This window comes from Chanodichthys erythropterus, chromosome 17 (assembly GCF_024489055.1).
Source record: "Chanodichthys erythropterus isolate Z2021 chromosome 17, ASM2448905v1, whole genome shotgun sequence".
NCBI lineage: Eukaryota > Metazoa > Chordata > Actinopteri > Cypriniformes > Xenocyprididae > Chanodichthys > Chanodichthys erythropterus.
The window spans coordinates 13,426,881-13,444,971 of NC_090237.1; the positions used below are offsets into that span (position 1 = coordinate 13,426,881).

At 35.7% G+C, this 18,091-nt stretch overlaps 1 protein-coding gene across 7 annotated transcripts in view; it reads right to left on the reverse strand.

Annotated features, from left to right (window-relative positions):
• The window catches only part of ncam1b (neural cell adhesion molecule 1b), a 107,123-nt gene that overhangs the window by 52,081 nt on the left and 36,951 nt on the right, over positions 1-18,091 (reverse strand). For all 7 annotated transcript variants that reach the window (XM_067364329.1, XM_067364328.1, XM_067364327.1 and 4 more), the window contains exons 2-3: positions 2,774-2,848; positions 293-502 (exon numbers count right to left, since the gene is read on the reverse strand). In XM_067364329.1, the coding sequence (XP_067220430.1) occupies positions 293-502; positions 2,774-2,848 (285 nt within the window). The remainder of the gene's footprint in view (positions 1-292; positions 503-2,773; positions 2,849-18,091) is intronic.

The window sequence follows — 18,091 nt, forward strand, 5'->3', positions numbered from 1 at the left end:
AGTTTGTAAAACTGAGAATCGATTAAAATTGAGAAATCAATTTTTTTACCCAGCCCTAGTAAGCAGAAGCGTAAGTGTGAATTTAAACTGTTGATGATACTAGAGAGATTGAGATGGACCCCATAATTGGCACCAAGAATGTTTAGACCCTCTCCAGCTTGTGTGCCAAACTTCATAAGTGCTTGCCATACAACTACATAGAATGGCACAATCAAGTTTGTGATGTCAACTTTTGAATTAGCATTTTCTATATATTATATCAGCACAGATGAATCATAAACAGGTTTCTTACGGTATATCTTCAGATTGACTGTAGCTTCAGCGTCCTGATCGCCACTACTGGCCACACATTTATACGTCCCGGCGTTGTCGACCTTTGCATTGTAGATGGTGAGAGTGGAAGACGTCTCGTCGTTGCGAATCACGCTGACGTCTTGTTTGCCGGGCTCGATTTTCTCCCCGGTTGGAGAAAACCAGTCGATTTCCTTGGCCCCACCGATAACTACAACCCAAACCAAATGAACATATCAGCATTTATGGGCTGATCTTGTGTATCAAATGTGTCATCAAATAAATCACTCTGTCCAAAATAAAGCTGGTTTAACATCCACAGAGCAGAGATGAATCAATCAAAAACAAAATCAGGCTTGATGAGATTGAATTATTTGCGTGAATCAGTTGGGATTAGGTGTCGCAACAGCTTTCAGAAGGCACAACCTAAAACTTCAACCGATTCTCAGGTTACCAGTCTATTACCCAAATCAGTGGACCGTAGGACACAGCTCTGGTGAAGACTCAAGTGTTGAGAGCAATTATCAGAGCCGCTGTTCCACGCCTTTGAGCCTTCAAACGAAACCCAGGAGAGTGGAACCAGGAAAAACGGTTTTCAAAAGTGAGATATATGCACACAAAAGGTTTAACGTATTCCTCTTGTAAGCCTTATTCACATGGGTCTCATTTACTGGGTGATCCTCAGTGATATTGCTGACACAGGATACCATCAGTGACATTAAAGTTGAATTTCCAGTAGTGTACTATTTCAGTAAATGAATAATCTAGAAGATTACTGCTTTTTTTAGGTCACAAATACCAAACAAACTTCCATTCAACCTTTTCGGATCAGATATCAGGCCACTAAAATGGTTTAGCAGATTTTTAGAAGGGGACTATCCCCTTATAAATGACTATGTCAGCAACAGGCGATCAACAAGTAAACAGATGATCCCATCAGGGGACCCCTTTCCTAAAATATAAAAGGAAAATATATATATATAGTAATGCATAAAACCCTATTTATATTGTGTGAGAATAGTAGTAAATGTGATATGAAAATAATATATTTGCAAAATTAAATAATAGTTTATTTTGTTCAATAGGCAAAGGAAACAGTATTAAGTTTGTTTTTAGCAACCTACTATTCATTAGATGTATAATTTAAATCTGTTGAGAAACATTAACTCAAATTCAATTTCCACAAATATTGTTCCAAAGCAGTTTTACAAAGAATATTGGCTTAAAAACCCCAGAAAACAAGATAAACACAACAGTGGTTGAGGATGAACTCCCAAGAAAGATGCCTACATTAAAAATAAATAGTTTGTATTTGCTCCCTCTCTCTCTACACACACACCACCATTCAGAAGTATGGGGTGATTATTCAGCAAGGATATAATCAATTCATCAGAAGTGACAGCAAAGACTTTTATAATGTTAGGGGTCATTCACACAGAACGCATTTTTGTATTCCATTGCACTACTTTCCCATTGTTTTCTATGTAAACACACGCTTGATGGACCTGCAAGACCGTTACGCTCGCGTCTTTTGCAGCGCCTCGCACACGAGCGCCGCGTTTTCAAATTTTACACGCAGCACCACTCATCAATGTCAGTTCCAAAACAGTGGACCAATCAGAAGAACTCTGAGGCAGGGCAAGCTGGTTACAGTAGCAAGATCGCATGACAACGGTTTTATTTGACAGCAACATGGCAGAGGTGGCGCTCATTATTATCTTATTTCCTCGAGACCCTCGCGTTCTATGCTGCGCTTTTTTTTAAAAACCCTTCCTGAGCGTTTTTAGATGCAAAGACGTGTTCTGTGTGAATGGCCCCTTACAAAAGTTTCTTTTTTTAAATGTCAAATCAAAGAAAATCGCTGCTATAAATGCAGCTTTGCCATCACATGATTACATTTTACAATATATTAAAATAGAAAACAGTTATTTTAAACTGTAATAATAAATCAATATATTCATTTTTTGCTATATTTTTGATCAAATTTAGCAAATGACACTATTTTTATTACCTTAATTTCTCTGAAAAAGTCCACAAACCCATAACAATCCCTTTCCTAGATTCTAACCTAAATTTGCCTGTCCTGAAGGAAACACATTTGCGCATAAAGCAGAAAATGAGCAGTGTTAATGTTTCTGGTTAAATGACAGCAGGAGAGAAAGAAAGATTGACAGTAATATGCAATACAGATGGATAAACAGACCCATCACAGTTTGGTAGGCAAAGAACATAATGACAAGTTTGTTGAATGCCAAATATTTTATCAATATCTGATTCTGAACCAGATCTAACCTGGTTGCCTGCCACTCACTTCGCCCACACCGGAAATTCATTGGAACAGAATCTTGCTCCTTGACTAAGGCTGAAATTATCTATAAAACAAAGCGCTGAGGTAACTGTTAGAAGCTGAATAATTGCAGAAGCTCCTTAAAGCACTGTAATGAGGGCCGGAGGAAGGTTCCTGGTCAATATGAAAACTTACCTTCACACAAAAAGAAACGAGACTCTCCAACACTGATCTCACTCTGTGCAGGAGTAATATCGACCTGCAGAGAAACTGAAAAGAGAGAAAAGTACAGTATTAGGATTAAAGCTATAACAGAACGAAAGCTGGTCAAAAAAATAAATCATGATACAACTCACAACTGAGAAACTTTTCAAACTGTATTTCTCCACATGCATAATTCAGCAGTCTCTGAGAGCACTTTTCATTAATTCCATGCAAGCAGCTGATCTCTTCACTTTTACAGCCGCACAAGTAACTATGGAAACCCCTCTGTCATAGGCTCTTCAGATAAACAACGGCGCGTCATTTTGATCCGACTAAACGAGAGGCGACAACAGAGAGTGAAGCTAACAAGCTCATTGTCAACTCGGCCATTTCACCTCCTTAGAGTTTTGCAGGTTCATTTATTGCCTTATTGCCGCTCTGTCTGACGGTGGCATCAGCGCATTCAGCACTATGTCATAAATGCATCCCATTACGCTGAGATTTATTTCAGAGAAACTCTCAATCCCCACTTAAACTAATTCTTAGCTAGGCCAAAAAGCCTGTTTGGTTTTAAAAACTATACATCTGTCTGTTTTGTCCTCAGAAACTCTAGGAAAGTAAAGAGTATAAACAGATCAATATGTTTCAATTGAGGAAACGTAAAACCCAGAGCTTGGGCGTTAACTTCAGTGAGACCGTTACTCATTTCTCATTCATATGTCGGAACACAGGGGATGTTTGGGAAATGAGTAAAGACAAAGAGAGCAGATTGAAGACAAAATTGATCCTCTCACAGATGGTGGCCTTTAGTCTTCTAGGTAATTTAATAAATGGACAAAGCCGGACGAGGGTAAACCTCAATTAAATCAGCATATTCAATCAATACAATTGGATGTTTGTTGTTCTTTGTGGAAGGGCCATTTATTTCATGTGTCTTCACTCATTTATAGTCTTTATTTAGATAAAAAGAATAACTTTAATCTGTGAACTTGGCAAAGCGGTCAACTTTGGGAATGACACAAAAAGGCTGAAGTTCTGCTGAGGACAGGATTTTAAATTAATTAGCCTCTCATTAGCAGGGCATGCTGGGAGATGCATGGTGACACTGGTCGTGTGTGTAACAGACACAGACCTCTAATCTCTGAAGTCGCCGCTTGAATTCACTTTAAAGAATTACAAGAACAATGCTGCCTACAGTGATCAGTTTTGTTCTACTAAAGACAGATTTGACTTCTACACATATATATACACATATATTATATATATATACACATATATATTTAATATATTTGCACACCCTTCACATTCTTGTAAATATTTTATTATATCTTTTCATGTCACAACACTGTAGCAAAGTGTCATTTCTTTAATGTAAAGTAGTGAGTGTACAGCTTGTATAACAGTGTAAATTTGCTGTCCCCTCAAAATAACTCAACACACAGCCATTAATGTCTAAATATGGAGTCAAATTAATGACTTAAAGTTTTGCACAAAAATAAAGTTTTGCAAAACACAAAAATAATTGAGCAATAAAAAAAAAATGTTTTGCAAACAAAAATAAAGAATTGCAAAGGAAAAAAAGTATTGAGCGGAAAAAAATAAGTTTTGCAAACAAAAATAATAAATTGCAAAATAAAATAAAGTAGTGCAAAAATAAAAATATAATCAATTACAAAAATCAATGACAGCTGTAATCCTATTTTATCTTTGCCACATTTTTCATGCTCAAACCTACTAAATCATTTGCAACGCTCATTTTATTTTGCGTTTCAGTCATAGCGTGCGCTCACGATACCGGTTTTCCTTTGCGCTGCACTTTTCTGTGCAGGTCTCTTTATGCCGCTGGTCTGACGTGGGGGTGGAGTCAAGAAACGGGGGCACGCCCCCGCGAAATGCATTGGAGGGGAACGTAATCGGTGACAGGTGAAATAATTCTTTGACATGGTTAAAAATAATGAATGGTTTGTTTTTGTTGGTTTGTTTAGCATATGTTGTCGCCGATTACGACCCCCTCCAATGCATTTCTTATAGTAATATGACCCGTTGCGCTCTGTCTCACTGCCTGTATCCACTTTTGTGTCCTTAAACATTCGTTTTTTTGGGGTCGACAGCTTATAAAAACTTATTTCTGGGTTTTTTAGCTTGTTAGCTGTACACCTTGTCACACAGCAGCTTTTAGGCATTGTTCTGTTTTTTTGTAATGAGTCAGAAAAGACAAGAAGGCAGCCTCACGCAATACAAAGTCAATGGAGACGGTTGGATTGTTTTTCCCCCAGATTGTTTTGGGCGTGGTTTTCAGATTAAAATAAATGCGCTCTGTCTCTATGCTTGATCTGTTCTGTTGCGATCTGCGTCTCCTGCCGATGACGGCGTGCCCCCGTTTCTTGACTCCACCCCCACATCAAACCAGTGCCATAAAGAGATCCGCACAGAAAAGTTCAGCACAAAGGAAAACCGGTATCGTGAGTGCACGCTATGACTGAAACGCAGAATAAAATGAGCGTTGCAAATGATTTAGTAGGTTTGAGCATGAAAAATATGTGGCAAAGATAAAAGATAAAATAGGATTACAGCTGTCATTGATTTTTGTAATTATATATTTTTTTGCACCATGTTATTTTATTTTGCAATTTATTATTTTTGCCAGCAAAACTTACTTTTTCTGCTCAATACTTTATTTTTCCTTTGCAATTCTTTATTTTTGTTTTCAAAACATTTTTTTTTTATTGCTCAATTCCTTTTTTTTTGTTTGTTTTGCAAAACTTTATTTTTGTGCAAAACTAAGGCATTAATTTGACTCCATATCTAAACCACTGGCCGCAAAAGTGAGCTCACTTATATATATTTATTTATTACACACACAGGAAATCATATTATGCTTCAAAATGATATCTTCTGAAATCATGCTGTAACTTTCAGAACTGAAAATTTCTTTCTATATTAGAAAATTTACTGAACTTCTGCAACTATATTTATGTCAGAATGATAAATACATTAATGCCCATATTCACATTTCAGCAAAGTCTATTTGGTGATCACAAAATTGGGTTGCCCAGTTGAGGAAAAAGATGATGTTCTTGGCTGTTTGTAGCACATACAGCTCTTATGAAGTATCCCAATATTCCACATTAAAGAGTCACAAAATGGTATTTATTTTGTTTAAAACTATATACTTTAAAAATTACAAAATTTGACATTTGAAATTTTGTTTCATATCAAAAGTAACCTGCTCTGTCTTGTCATTCGATGCATTGTGAGTGTCCTCTTTGCTCCTATTTGATGTGTAGCATGAGAAGGGCATGGCTTGTCGGACATGGCAACAGTAACTAACTAAAGAGGGCGGGTATTTGTGAACGGTCAATTGAGTCTGTAGAACAGAATATTTCATACCAGGAAGAAAGTAATCAATTCTATTTTGTGGACATGAACAGCTATTGATGGCATATAATTTGCCTGTTTTAGCATTATAATGCATTTCTCATTGCTGCTGACCACAGCAGAAACTGGCTTACAAATCAATTGAACCAAGTTTGACAATATCCTTAGTGACCAAAGAAAAAAAAAAAAAAAAAGAAAGAAAAAAAACACAAAAAGACACTTCCTAATTTCTGGACTTTTTGTTTCATGTTTAAAGGAATAGTTCATTTTCTCTTTTCATTTACTCACCCTCATGTCATTCCATATGACTTTTTTTCCTTTTGTGAAATATAAAAGTGAATATATGATGACAATTTTTTTTTTTCAATATAATAAAAGTGAATGAAGCCTGTGGTGGTCAAGCACCATAAAAGTGGTCCACATAGCTGGTGAACTAAAGTCGCCTTTATGTGAGAAACAGACTAAAATTGGCTGAAAATCTTAACATTTACTTCTGCTCACATCTTAAAAAAAAAAAAAAAAATTTACTTAAGCAGTTCACAAAATCAGTCTAAATGATTAGTTCATGAATCAGTCTGATTTAATTCTTGAGTTCAATTCACTGACTCAATCCAGTTTCACTGGAAGGGAAAGGTAGTCGGTGTATATCAACTTGAATTTCAGTCTGATATCACACAATAGAAGAAATGTGGTGAACATAGAGAAAGCTTATGGTAGTTTTATGATACTTTTATGGTGTTTTTTCATCATTTTTAAAGCTTGAAAGCTCCAGTATCCATTCATTGTAAAAAGCAACCAGAACACTTTAGAAAACAATCTTCTTTTGTGTTACACAGCAGAAAGAAACTCACAGGTTTGAAATGACATGATTGTGAGTAAATGACAGATGTCTTTATCTGAGAAATCAATGGATGTGTGAATAGAGTTTCATGCACTATTTTTTAGTAAGTCGTGAGTGTGCTGTTGTGATGAGGTAGCTCTCTCACTCGCTCTCTGTGTTTGCGTGTTTTTGTGATTAATGAGGACACAAATTTGTATAATGACATGGGTAATACACTGGTATTATGAAGTAAACATGAACTATGAGGACATTTCATTAGTCCTCATATTTAAAATAGCTTCAGAAACATACTAAATAAAGTTTTATTAAAAATGCAGAATGTTTTCTGTGATGGGTAGGTTTAGGAGTAGGGGGATACAGTTTGTACAGTATAAAAACCATTATGCCCATGGAATATCCTCACTAAGATACCAAAACAAACCTTTGTGTGTGTGTGTGTGTGTGTGTGTGTGTGTGTGTGTGTGTGTGTGTGTGTGTGTGTGTGTGTGTGTGTGTGTGTGTGTGTGTGTGTGTGTGTGTGTGTGTGTGTGTGTGTGTGTGTATTCGTGACTGCAGCTGGATGTGTCTCTGTCCTCACAGCCCCACCCACCCACCCAGACACACATCATTTCACCTCATCTGTTTATCACATCTAAAATGATGCAAATGTACAACATTTGAACATTGTTGACAGCATTATTTTTGTATGCCATGTTTTCTATGCAAATATTTGAATGAATCATCTTAAATTTTAGCATTTGACTTCCCATATTATTTGAAATCCTCTTTCATATTTTCCTCTGGGAAATCAAATGGCCCTGCAGAACTGTCACACTGAATAAAGAGATAAAGAGATTCACAGGCATTTCTTCCTCCGTATCACTGCTGGAGACTGGGAATACCTGAATTTGTGCTATTTTCTACAACACAACTGAACTGCATGTAACCAGCTGGGTTAGTACTAGATGTTGATTTCAAATGCACTGCCTGCAGTCTGGCTGTGGTCTCATGGGTAGGTTACCATCCCTTAAGGAAGAGTTTCTTCATGACAAAAGGAAAAAACACCATGAGAAATGTCAGGGGGGAAACCATATCTGAAACCAACCGTTTACTAGCAGTACGGGAAATCAGAAGCATAAGAGACTAAATCTAAAGTCTGAAGTGAATGCAGAGATGCTACATTCACACAGAAAGCTTTAACTGGAATTAAAAGGTGCAGTAAGCAAATTCTGAGAAACACTGTTGAAAGTGGATCAGACCGAGTGCAGCAACACACAACACAGGGGGCGTATACACTCATGATGGGGGAGGAAGAGGGAGATTTGAAGAAAGACTGTAGAAAGAGATGGCTGAGAGACATTACAAAAGAGAAAAAGTCAGGAATATCACTGAAAAAAAAAAAAAAAAAAAAAAAAAGGTTGAGCTGTTAGGGCCCATGTTAATATTAGAAAAGCAATGGAAAGACCAAAGTGGGAAGGCCTAAAATGGATGCAGAGGTTGCATTGTTTCTGCTCCATATGTAAGTAACATTGATTTTGCTATGTTTCATAGAACCAAAATATGCTGTTGTTGTCATTTTAGCTATAATAACAGGACAGTCTGGAGTTGGAGTGATGCACTAACAATGAGCTTTAGCTTGGATATACTATTGTGTACTGTGTGTTCAGTTTTTGTTTTTCTTTGTTCATTCCTCATCTTTACTTAATTTTTCATGAAGCATTATTTTGCTTTGCTTCAGCTGTGATAAAGAGACATCCAGTCCGCACCTTTAAGGGAGGTTGCGTAGAAAAAGAAAAAACAAAAAAATCCCATAAACATGTAATTTCCACCACGTCTTCGTATGCCAAATATACACCGTTAAAGTTTGGGACAATTACATTTTTTGAAAGAAATTAATACCTTTAATCAGCAAAGATGCATTAAATTGATCAAAAATGTATAAATGTTACAAAATGTTACATTTTAAAATATATTAAAATAGAAAACAGTTATTTTGAATTGTAATAATATTTCACAATATTACAGTTTGAACTGCATTATTATTACAAAAAAAGCCTTGGTGAGCGTAAGAGATTTCTTAAAAAAAATAAAAAAAAATAAATAAAAATCTTAGCAAAGCCAGACTTTTGAACAGAAGCGTACACAATTAAATAATAAATTGACAATTCATTTGGAAATGACATTCAGAAAAAAAAATACTCTGTTCTAAAGGTGATTTCACTTGACCTATTTAAAAAGTAACAAAAATAAAATGACACCATGTTAAAATAATCTGGTCAAATAACAAAAAAGATAAGAACTTTAACAAAATTGTAAACAAAGTTGAAAAAACAACAAAGGTGACTAAGGAATCTAACTGCTAAACATGAGCAAGTCATTTTAAAAAGTAACTTGGAAATTATCAACATAATTAACACTGTGCAAAAGCCAAAATATATTCTGAGTGGCTGAAATTGCAAACATGCCTGGTTAGGACATAATCAATGACTTCACATGAGGAACTATGGGTTTATTTTTAGTTGAGACAAAGCGGGGGGAAGATTTACAATCGGTCTCAGACATTAATTGAAAATGACATGTTTAAAAAAAATAAAAAAAAACATCTTTGTAGCTTGATTAATTGTCTAATTCTGAAGCTTCAGTAGTGTGTGAGAAAGACATCATTGAGCACACTTCTGATCTCTGCCAAACACAAATTTACATTGTTCAAATGCAAATGAGTTAATCATTTTAACAAGTTGTCCGATATCTCAGTTCTGATTTAACCTAGATTCACCATGAGTCGCTTCTGTGTTTAGATGCTTCAATGATAAATGCTCTGCTCACCAAAAAAAAACAAAAACAAACTGATAGCAGGCATGAAGAGCTCTAAAATGCATTCAGAAACCTTTTAATTCCAGGCTGCACAAAAGGGCCATGATAAAAGTGATAATGGGGAGAGAGGAGACTCAATTATGAGGCATTTTATTGGGTGCAGCACATTCATCTGCTTTTATTCTCACTTCCAGTTTCAGCTTTTAAGGTGCATTTGTGTGCAAGTAAACACGGATAATATAAACTGAACCAATAATGTTTGCTCAACTAGATGCTCCTCAGGTCTCTGAAGGTGTTGTACCTTTTTCCACGAGTGCAATTCTAAAAACACAGCTCAAAACATTCTCTATGTGATGTGGCGCTGTTGCTTGGCAACATAACATCCCGTGTGTGTGCAGAGTATGCTAATGAGCTGAGTGGCGGGGTGTCCGGCGATCCACCGGAGCAGAGCCGCGGGCTATGTAACATATGTAATGAGAACGCAGAGACGATGACATTTCCATGCACAGCGCTGCGTTGAATTCTACATAGTGTTGTATTATTTTCAAAGCTGTGGGGCCGTTGTTTTACATAGTGGCATTTGAAGACGCAGCCAGATTCGGAGCCCCATGGGTACCACGCTGTTGTTTACACCCCGCTGTTCCATTCACCTGGGTTGACTCATTTCTACAAAAGCCACAAACAACTAAAAGTCATCTGAAAAGGTTACAGAATGGTACATTTGTTCTGAATGAGGCCAACTCTGTGAAAGAACAGGGCTGTTGGAGAAAGAATCCAATCAGCTTGGCTCAATACACCACTGGTCAATTGTTTAACCCTCTGGAGTCTGAGGCTGATTTGGGGCCTGGAGAACTTTTGACATGCCCTGACATTTGTGCTTTTTTCAGTTGTTCATAAACATATTAATGGAAAAAGTGTCATTACACTGTATTCAGCACAAACTAGGCTACAATAATATGTGAGGAACATGTATGTACATGTTTGTGTTTTTGAAGGAATAACATTTATGCGTGGTTGTTGAAAAAACAAAAAACTTAAGTCACTGAAATAAGGCCAAAAAAAGTATAATAAATCTGTGTTCATAAGACTTTAGGGTATTGGAGGTTGTAGACTAGAGTTTTTGCTTCAAAATTATGTAAAAATTATGCTGCCTACTCCTTCATATAAAACAATATATTGATTTAGTTTTTGTAAGACACTTTTTGCCAAGAAACACAGTATGCGAGGAGGCGTGAATCACCACTGAAAATGGGCCATTCTCACCTGAGAAGACAAAAGAATTGGATAGTAATGAGCTGAAATGACTTGCATATTAATGAGGCATTTCAGTCAGGTAGGCTGTGAAAAAACCTTCTGTGATGTCTCAAGCTCATTATGATATATGAAACATGCAGAAAAATATTATTACAATATAAAGTAATGGTTTTATATTATACTTTAAAATATAATGTATTTCTGTGATGCAAAGAGTCTGAATATAGACTTTTAGTTTAAAAGCATGCACATTTGGAGAAATATTGGATTCTCATATGCTTATGTCAATTTTCTATACAGAGGAGTTATATTAACTTAATATTCATTGTCATTACTATGAGCGCTGGTGTTTTCAATTCATCCTTGAAGTCGGAGGGCGCTCTGTGCATTTTTAGTCCACAAATTCATCTAGAAGAAGAAGAGGCTATTCCATGAATGGAGTTTCCAATTCATACAGCAGCAGGAGGGCTCTAAAGAAACAAAAACTCATCTAAACTTCATCTGTAGAAGACAAGTAATCAGGAAGTAACTGCATGTCTTCTAGAGATCGCTAACCATGACTTTTACATCCAGATAAACACTTTTCAAGACAATAAATACACGATTGAGATAATGAATGCATGTATTGACTGAATTAGCGTCTGAATAGCGCTGGCTCCGTGGGCGTGGCCGCATTAGCAGATAATGAGCAGAATCACGGATATCTGACATGGCTCTCTTTTCATACAGATTACATAAACAAAGAAGGTTTGTTTTCGATTTGACTTACATGATTTAAAACCTGACATCTTAACGTTTTTTTAGACATAAGTGTAATTTTTTTGTCATTAGTATTCACTAAGTTACAGTTCATTTTCTGAGAACTATCAGATTGGAGTTCGTTCAGAGGGAGAGGAGAGATCACGCATCATGTTAGTTTTCTTTATTTTACAAAAAGCACAACATTCTGTTTTTACTCTGAGTGTACACAAATGAAAGAAGATATTCCACAGATTAAAATGGTGTATAACTCTTAATTGTATGTGCAACATTGACGGAGTATTTTGAGTCTCTTTCACACTGATAAGAAAAAAACCACGGTGGTATCGCCGGCGATACCGTCAGACCTCAGAGTGTTAATCCAGTGGTTTTCAGACTTCTAGTGCCAAGGACCTCTAAATATAAATGATTACCTGCAAGCTCTGCCTTTTGAAAACAAAGACAGGTATTTATTTTCATATGAAAACTTGGTGATAGAGTGTGAGAAAAATAGTAAAGGCAATAAAATATAGGCACTGGCAGTGACAATAGATGCGTCAAAATTGACAACAGCAGCATTTTCTTAGCGATTTTACACTAGGTGAAAATAGTGATAGATTCTATTTACACCTTGTAAAAGTATCAGTTCTTTGCATTAAAGGTGCCCTAGAAGCAGAATTTGAATTTACCTCGGCATAGTTGAATAACAAGAGTTCAGTGAGTCTCAAACTCCATTGTTTCCTCCTCCTTATATAAATCTCATTTGTTTAAAAGACTTCCGGAAAACACTCGGATCTCAACATAACACCGACTGTTACGTAACAGTCGGGATCATTAATATGTATGACCCCAATATTTGCATAATGCCAGCCCATTCAACGCATTAGACAAGGAAAGGCAGTATTAACGGCTGGATCTGTGCACAAACAAGGTAAGCAAGCAAGAACAACAGCGAAAAATGGCAGATGGAGCAATAATAACTGACATGATCCATGATATCATGATATTTTTAGTGATATTTGTAAATTGTCTTTCTAAATGTTTCGTTAGCATGTTGCTAATGTACTGTTAAATGTGGTTAAAGTTACCATCGTTTATTACTGTATTCACGGAGACGAGAGCCGTCGCTATTTTCATTTTTAAACACTTGCAGTCTGTATAATGCATAAACACAACTGTCTTTATAAATCTCTCCAACAGTGTGTAATGTTAGCTTTAGCCACAGAGCACAGACTCAAATTCACACAGAATCAAACGTAACCATCTAAATAAATACTATACTCACATAATTCGAAACATGCATACAGCATGCATGACGAACATCTTGTGAAGATCCATTTGAGGGTTATATTAGCTGTGTGAACTTTGTTTATGCAATGTATATATAGTCGAGAGCTCGAGGGGGCGCATCTCTTAAAGGGGCCGTGCTGAAAAAAAAATCAGTGCATAGTTGATGCCCCAAAATAGGCAGTTAAAATTTTTTTTCAAATTCTAATTTTGAGCTGAAACTTCACAGACACATTCAGGGGACACCTAGGACTTATATTACATCTTGTAAAAAAACAATCTAGGGCACTTTTAAGAGTAATTAGATGCTATCTATACTTTATATTGACAGATATTGTTTGCACCTCAGTATTTTTGTACATTAACAGGATTCAATAAATTCATATGTATTCATATCTTATGTAAATGATTATATTTATTAAAATTATTAAATGGATGCTGCCTTATTGGGAGAATAAAAACCCTCCCTTCACCTAACCCTAACCAATAAATACTTATTATTAAACACTCGTTCACAAGTTATTTCCACTTTTAGAACATTATTTTAATTTTTATTGAAGAAAAATTGCAAGCTCGACACAAGGCAGATTCGAACCCGCGTCGATCGCGTTAAAAGCCAGGCTTGCAAGCCTTACTCTCTACCGCTACACCACTGACGATGTTGAATTCTACACGTCTTTCTTAAAACTTCAGCACCATTGTGCTGAAGAGTAGATACATGAAGATAAACACTTTATATATCTATTGACTTTATAAGCAATTACCGTGCTAATGGCAGTGACAAGTAATATCTTTCTTTTTCATTAATTCATACGCTAAATAGGTTGCATTTAGCATGTGCTTTACTAGCTGTGGAATTTAAATGAAAGAGTTAAGATTAATTGGTTACAGCTACAAATCAAGTAGTTGGAGTGGCATTTTTTTTGTTGAGCAATCAACTTAAAATTTTGTGTTTATGCTACTACTACACTTCTAATACTGGCTTGTCTAATGCCTTGAACATGAGCTGGCATATGCAAATATTGGGGGCGTACATATTAATGATCCCAACTGTTGCGTAACAGTTGGTGTTATGTTGAGATTTGCTTGTTCTTCTGAGGTCTTTTAAACAAATCAGATTTACATAAGGAGGAAACAATGGTGTTTGAGACTCACTGTATGTCATTTCCATGTACTGAACTCTTGTTATTCAACTATTCCAAGGTAAATTCAATTTTCAATTCTATGGCACCTTTAAAAGAGTTTCAGTTAAATTTGAAGTCATTGTGCTGAAGAGATACATGAAGTTAAACACTATCTATTAACTTTATAAGCAAATGACTGTGCTAATGCCAATGGATCCGTGTATCATTCGTTCATTCATTTCTATATAAAACCAAAAATCAAAAAAACAAAAAAAAAAAGTTTTTTTTGATTTTCCTTTTTAAATCCAAAATGAAAAAACGGAAAACGACTCGTTTTCCGATTTTCGATTTTGTGCTCAAATTAAAAATGAAAAAAAAACAGATAACGAGCCCTCAAATTACATTTTGGTTTTCTCATTGGATGCAAGTGGCTTACCGGAAGTGATCGTTACGCGCGCGGGGAAAGCCTCAAAGCGAGTGACGTGGCCGGACTGAAGTAGTTAACAATACATACTAAAATACAATAGTTAGAAAAATATGAGATGAAATAATTAATAAATATAAATGTGCATATACATATACAATAAATACATGCAATGTAAAAGCTAAGGAAACTGAATCATTATATAAAATACATAAAGTTGCTCAAAATATTGGCCATATAGTGTTATTATTGTTATAAGTTATTATTATTATTATGTATCCCTGTATCTGCTGAATTATGTTTTTCCCCCCAGTTATAAAGTCACAATTTTGACTTGTTTTCTCACAATAGCGAGTTATAAAGTCATAATTCTGAGATATAAACTCGCAATTGCGTGATATAGAGTCAATTCTTTGATTTTTTTTTTCTCAGTCAGAATTGACTCTGTATCACACAATTGCGAGTTTATATCTCAAAATTGTGACTTTATAACTCGCAATTGTGAGAAAACAAGTCAGAATTCTCAGATAAAAAGTCGCAATTACTCTTTTTATTTTTTATTTAGTGGCGGAAACGGGCTTCCATAGCTTTTGGTCTTGCGAAATACGAAATTTTAGGAGTTTTAAGGGACAATATAAATATATTGCCCTAACGAAATAGCTTTATTAATTCATGCATTTTATTTAATTACATGAATTAATAAAGATAATGTGACTTACTTTTCAATAAGTGCAATAATTCATGTAGCTATAATAGTAATAATAATAATAATAATAATAATAATAATAATAACAACTAGTTACTTTTGCATTAACACTGTATATGGCCAATATTTTGAGCAACTTTATATATTCTATATGATGATTCAGTTTTCTTAGCTTTTACATTGCATTTATTTGTTGTAGGCCTATATGTTTTGCACATTTATATTTCTTAATTATTTCGTCTCATATCTTTCTAACTATTGTATTGTAGTATATGTGTTGTTAACTACTTCAGTCCGGCCATGTCACTCGCTGTGAGGCTTTCCCCACGCGCGTAACGATCACTTCCGGTAAGCCACTTGCATCCAATGAGAAAACCAAAATGTAATTTGAGGGCTTGTTATCCGTTTTTTCCATTTTTAATTTGAGCACAAAATCGAAAATCGGAAAACGAGTCGTTTTCCGTTTTTTCATTTTGGATTTAAAAAGGAAAATTAAAAAAAAAAAAAAAATTTTTTTTTTTTTGATTTTTGGTTTTATATAGAAAAATGAATGAACGAATGATACACGGATTCCAATGACAAGTAATATCTTGTTCATTAAAGGGTTAAGTACCTGCCCTTTTCCCTTTTTTCCACACTGAAAATCATGAAAATACATCACATTAAGAAAGTAAAATGGGTTACAAATGTCATTCTGCAATCTGATTTGTTTTCAGGAGGATTATTACCAAAGTCTATCATTTTGCACAAATTCCTTGCGTTACCTCACTTAACTAGGTGCTCTGTCAGTTTGCGACTCTTCTTGGGTAAAACATCAAGCAGCAGTGTTTTCCTTCCACTGTGTTGATGACACTCACTACATAATTAAGCTGATTCCAGTCGCATCCTTGCTCTGTATAAAGTGCTGATGTGACAAGTTACTGTACAACAAGCTTACAGTTTCTACTGTTGTCACAGTTTCAATAGTCAAGCTGCTGTTGCCACTATATTTGCAGGAGCTACTGTATGTGTAAGACACCTGTCACGCTGCACTGGCTCATGGGCCAGCTTAAGCAGATTACCGCTGTGTATTTACAGTCGGCACTGCACCCAGAGAGATGCCACTGTGTGGAGAATATGATGAGCTACTTATCCGCAGCCCTGGGGCGGGAGAAACCCTCTCCCAAACGAGGGCGCCATCGGCAATCTGCTGAGCTAGGGGTATTTCAAGCTGACTTTTTTTTTATAAATATAAAATAATACACAAGCCTTACAAACTGGCTGTGCGAAGCAGCATGCGATAAATCCAGGGAGTGACATTACATAATATGGTCAGTCGCTTGCATATGGGGGACAATCTGGGGTAAACCATCAGGCTGCAAGTGGTTGCTAAGTCAGGCTTGCATTTGCTTGCTGATCATGCCACAACCACAGTGATCGTCCCTGCAACCCGTTGCTATGGAAACCACACCCCCCAACCCCCATCCCTCTCTGCTTGTAAAATCCATGTGAATAGGATGCAATAGACCACCACTGGAAAAGTCCACCATGAGCAGAGCCTGAGCAGGGACTGAGGAGAACAACATACACTTAGTCAAATGCTAGTGGTCCTTATTGCCAAAATGTTGGCTATTTTGGATAGTTTAAGTATATTTCATTTATTATTAATATCTATTATAAAATACTATATACACAATAAAACAACAATATACCAACAATTTTTCTTTTTTAACAAAATTCCTAGTGGAAATCCAGTGAGACAGAGTATTATCTTTTTCTGCCTAATGCTAAATATAGCCCTACCCACATCTTGACATTATATAATAAAAGTGCCTCTGAAGTACAGCGTGTACTGTTTACAATACAAAAAACAGAAAAAATGCTGACATTTTGAAATTATTACCATTTTAATGTCTTTTAATATCTGAAACATCACAGTTTGTCTTTTCCATTAAACTATAATATACTTTCCTAAATCATGTGAATTATATTAAGTTTAAGTGGCAAAACATAATGCGTACAAGCTGAAATACCATGATTTTAATTCAGTCACAAAATCCTACACCCAAGTCTCTATTATATTCGGGTCTCTAAATCCTTCCTTCAAATGTAAGTCTATCCTTTCTACCATTCTCCAGTCAAATATTGTAAGTCTGATTGCTTAGAAAAGCAATTGTACAGCTTTCCTTAAAGGTGCAGTAAGTGATTTCTGAGAGACGCTAGCTGTTGAAAGTTTAAATCAACACCTAAACAAACAATTTTGTGAATATTTGCTAGATGTCTTATGTGTGTTCTGAAAAAAATAAAATAAATAGTGTTTGTACATAGTCCTGGCTGTGTAAATAGATGAAAAAACAAAGAAGATTGGACAGATCCACGAAGAGCACCAAAACACTCTTTTAGCCAATCAGCAATAGGGGGTGAATAAATACACTCATGATAGAAGAGGAGAGAGAGTGAACAAGAGAGGTATTACCAGAGCTGTGAGCTGGTGAAGGAATTTCCCTTGCCTTGTAATTTGGAGTGGCTCAATAGCGCAATATGCGGTATTATCGCCATATACGGTGAGTACAGAAAAGAATCACCCCCTTTAAAAAAATCGAATGTTCTTCCTTTGAAGCATGAAATGAAGACGGACACCGTTTTTATCCAGCTGTATTTACTCTTTACAACTTATAACATCCAAGTGAAAGATATAACTCCAGCATGTCAGGAAAAAAAAAAAAAAAAAAAAAAAAAAAAAAACACTGAGTTGGAAAAAGGATCACCACCTTGTTTCAGATGA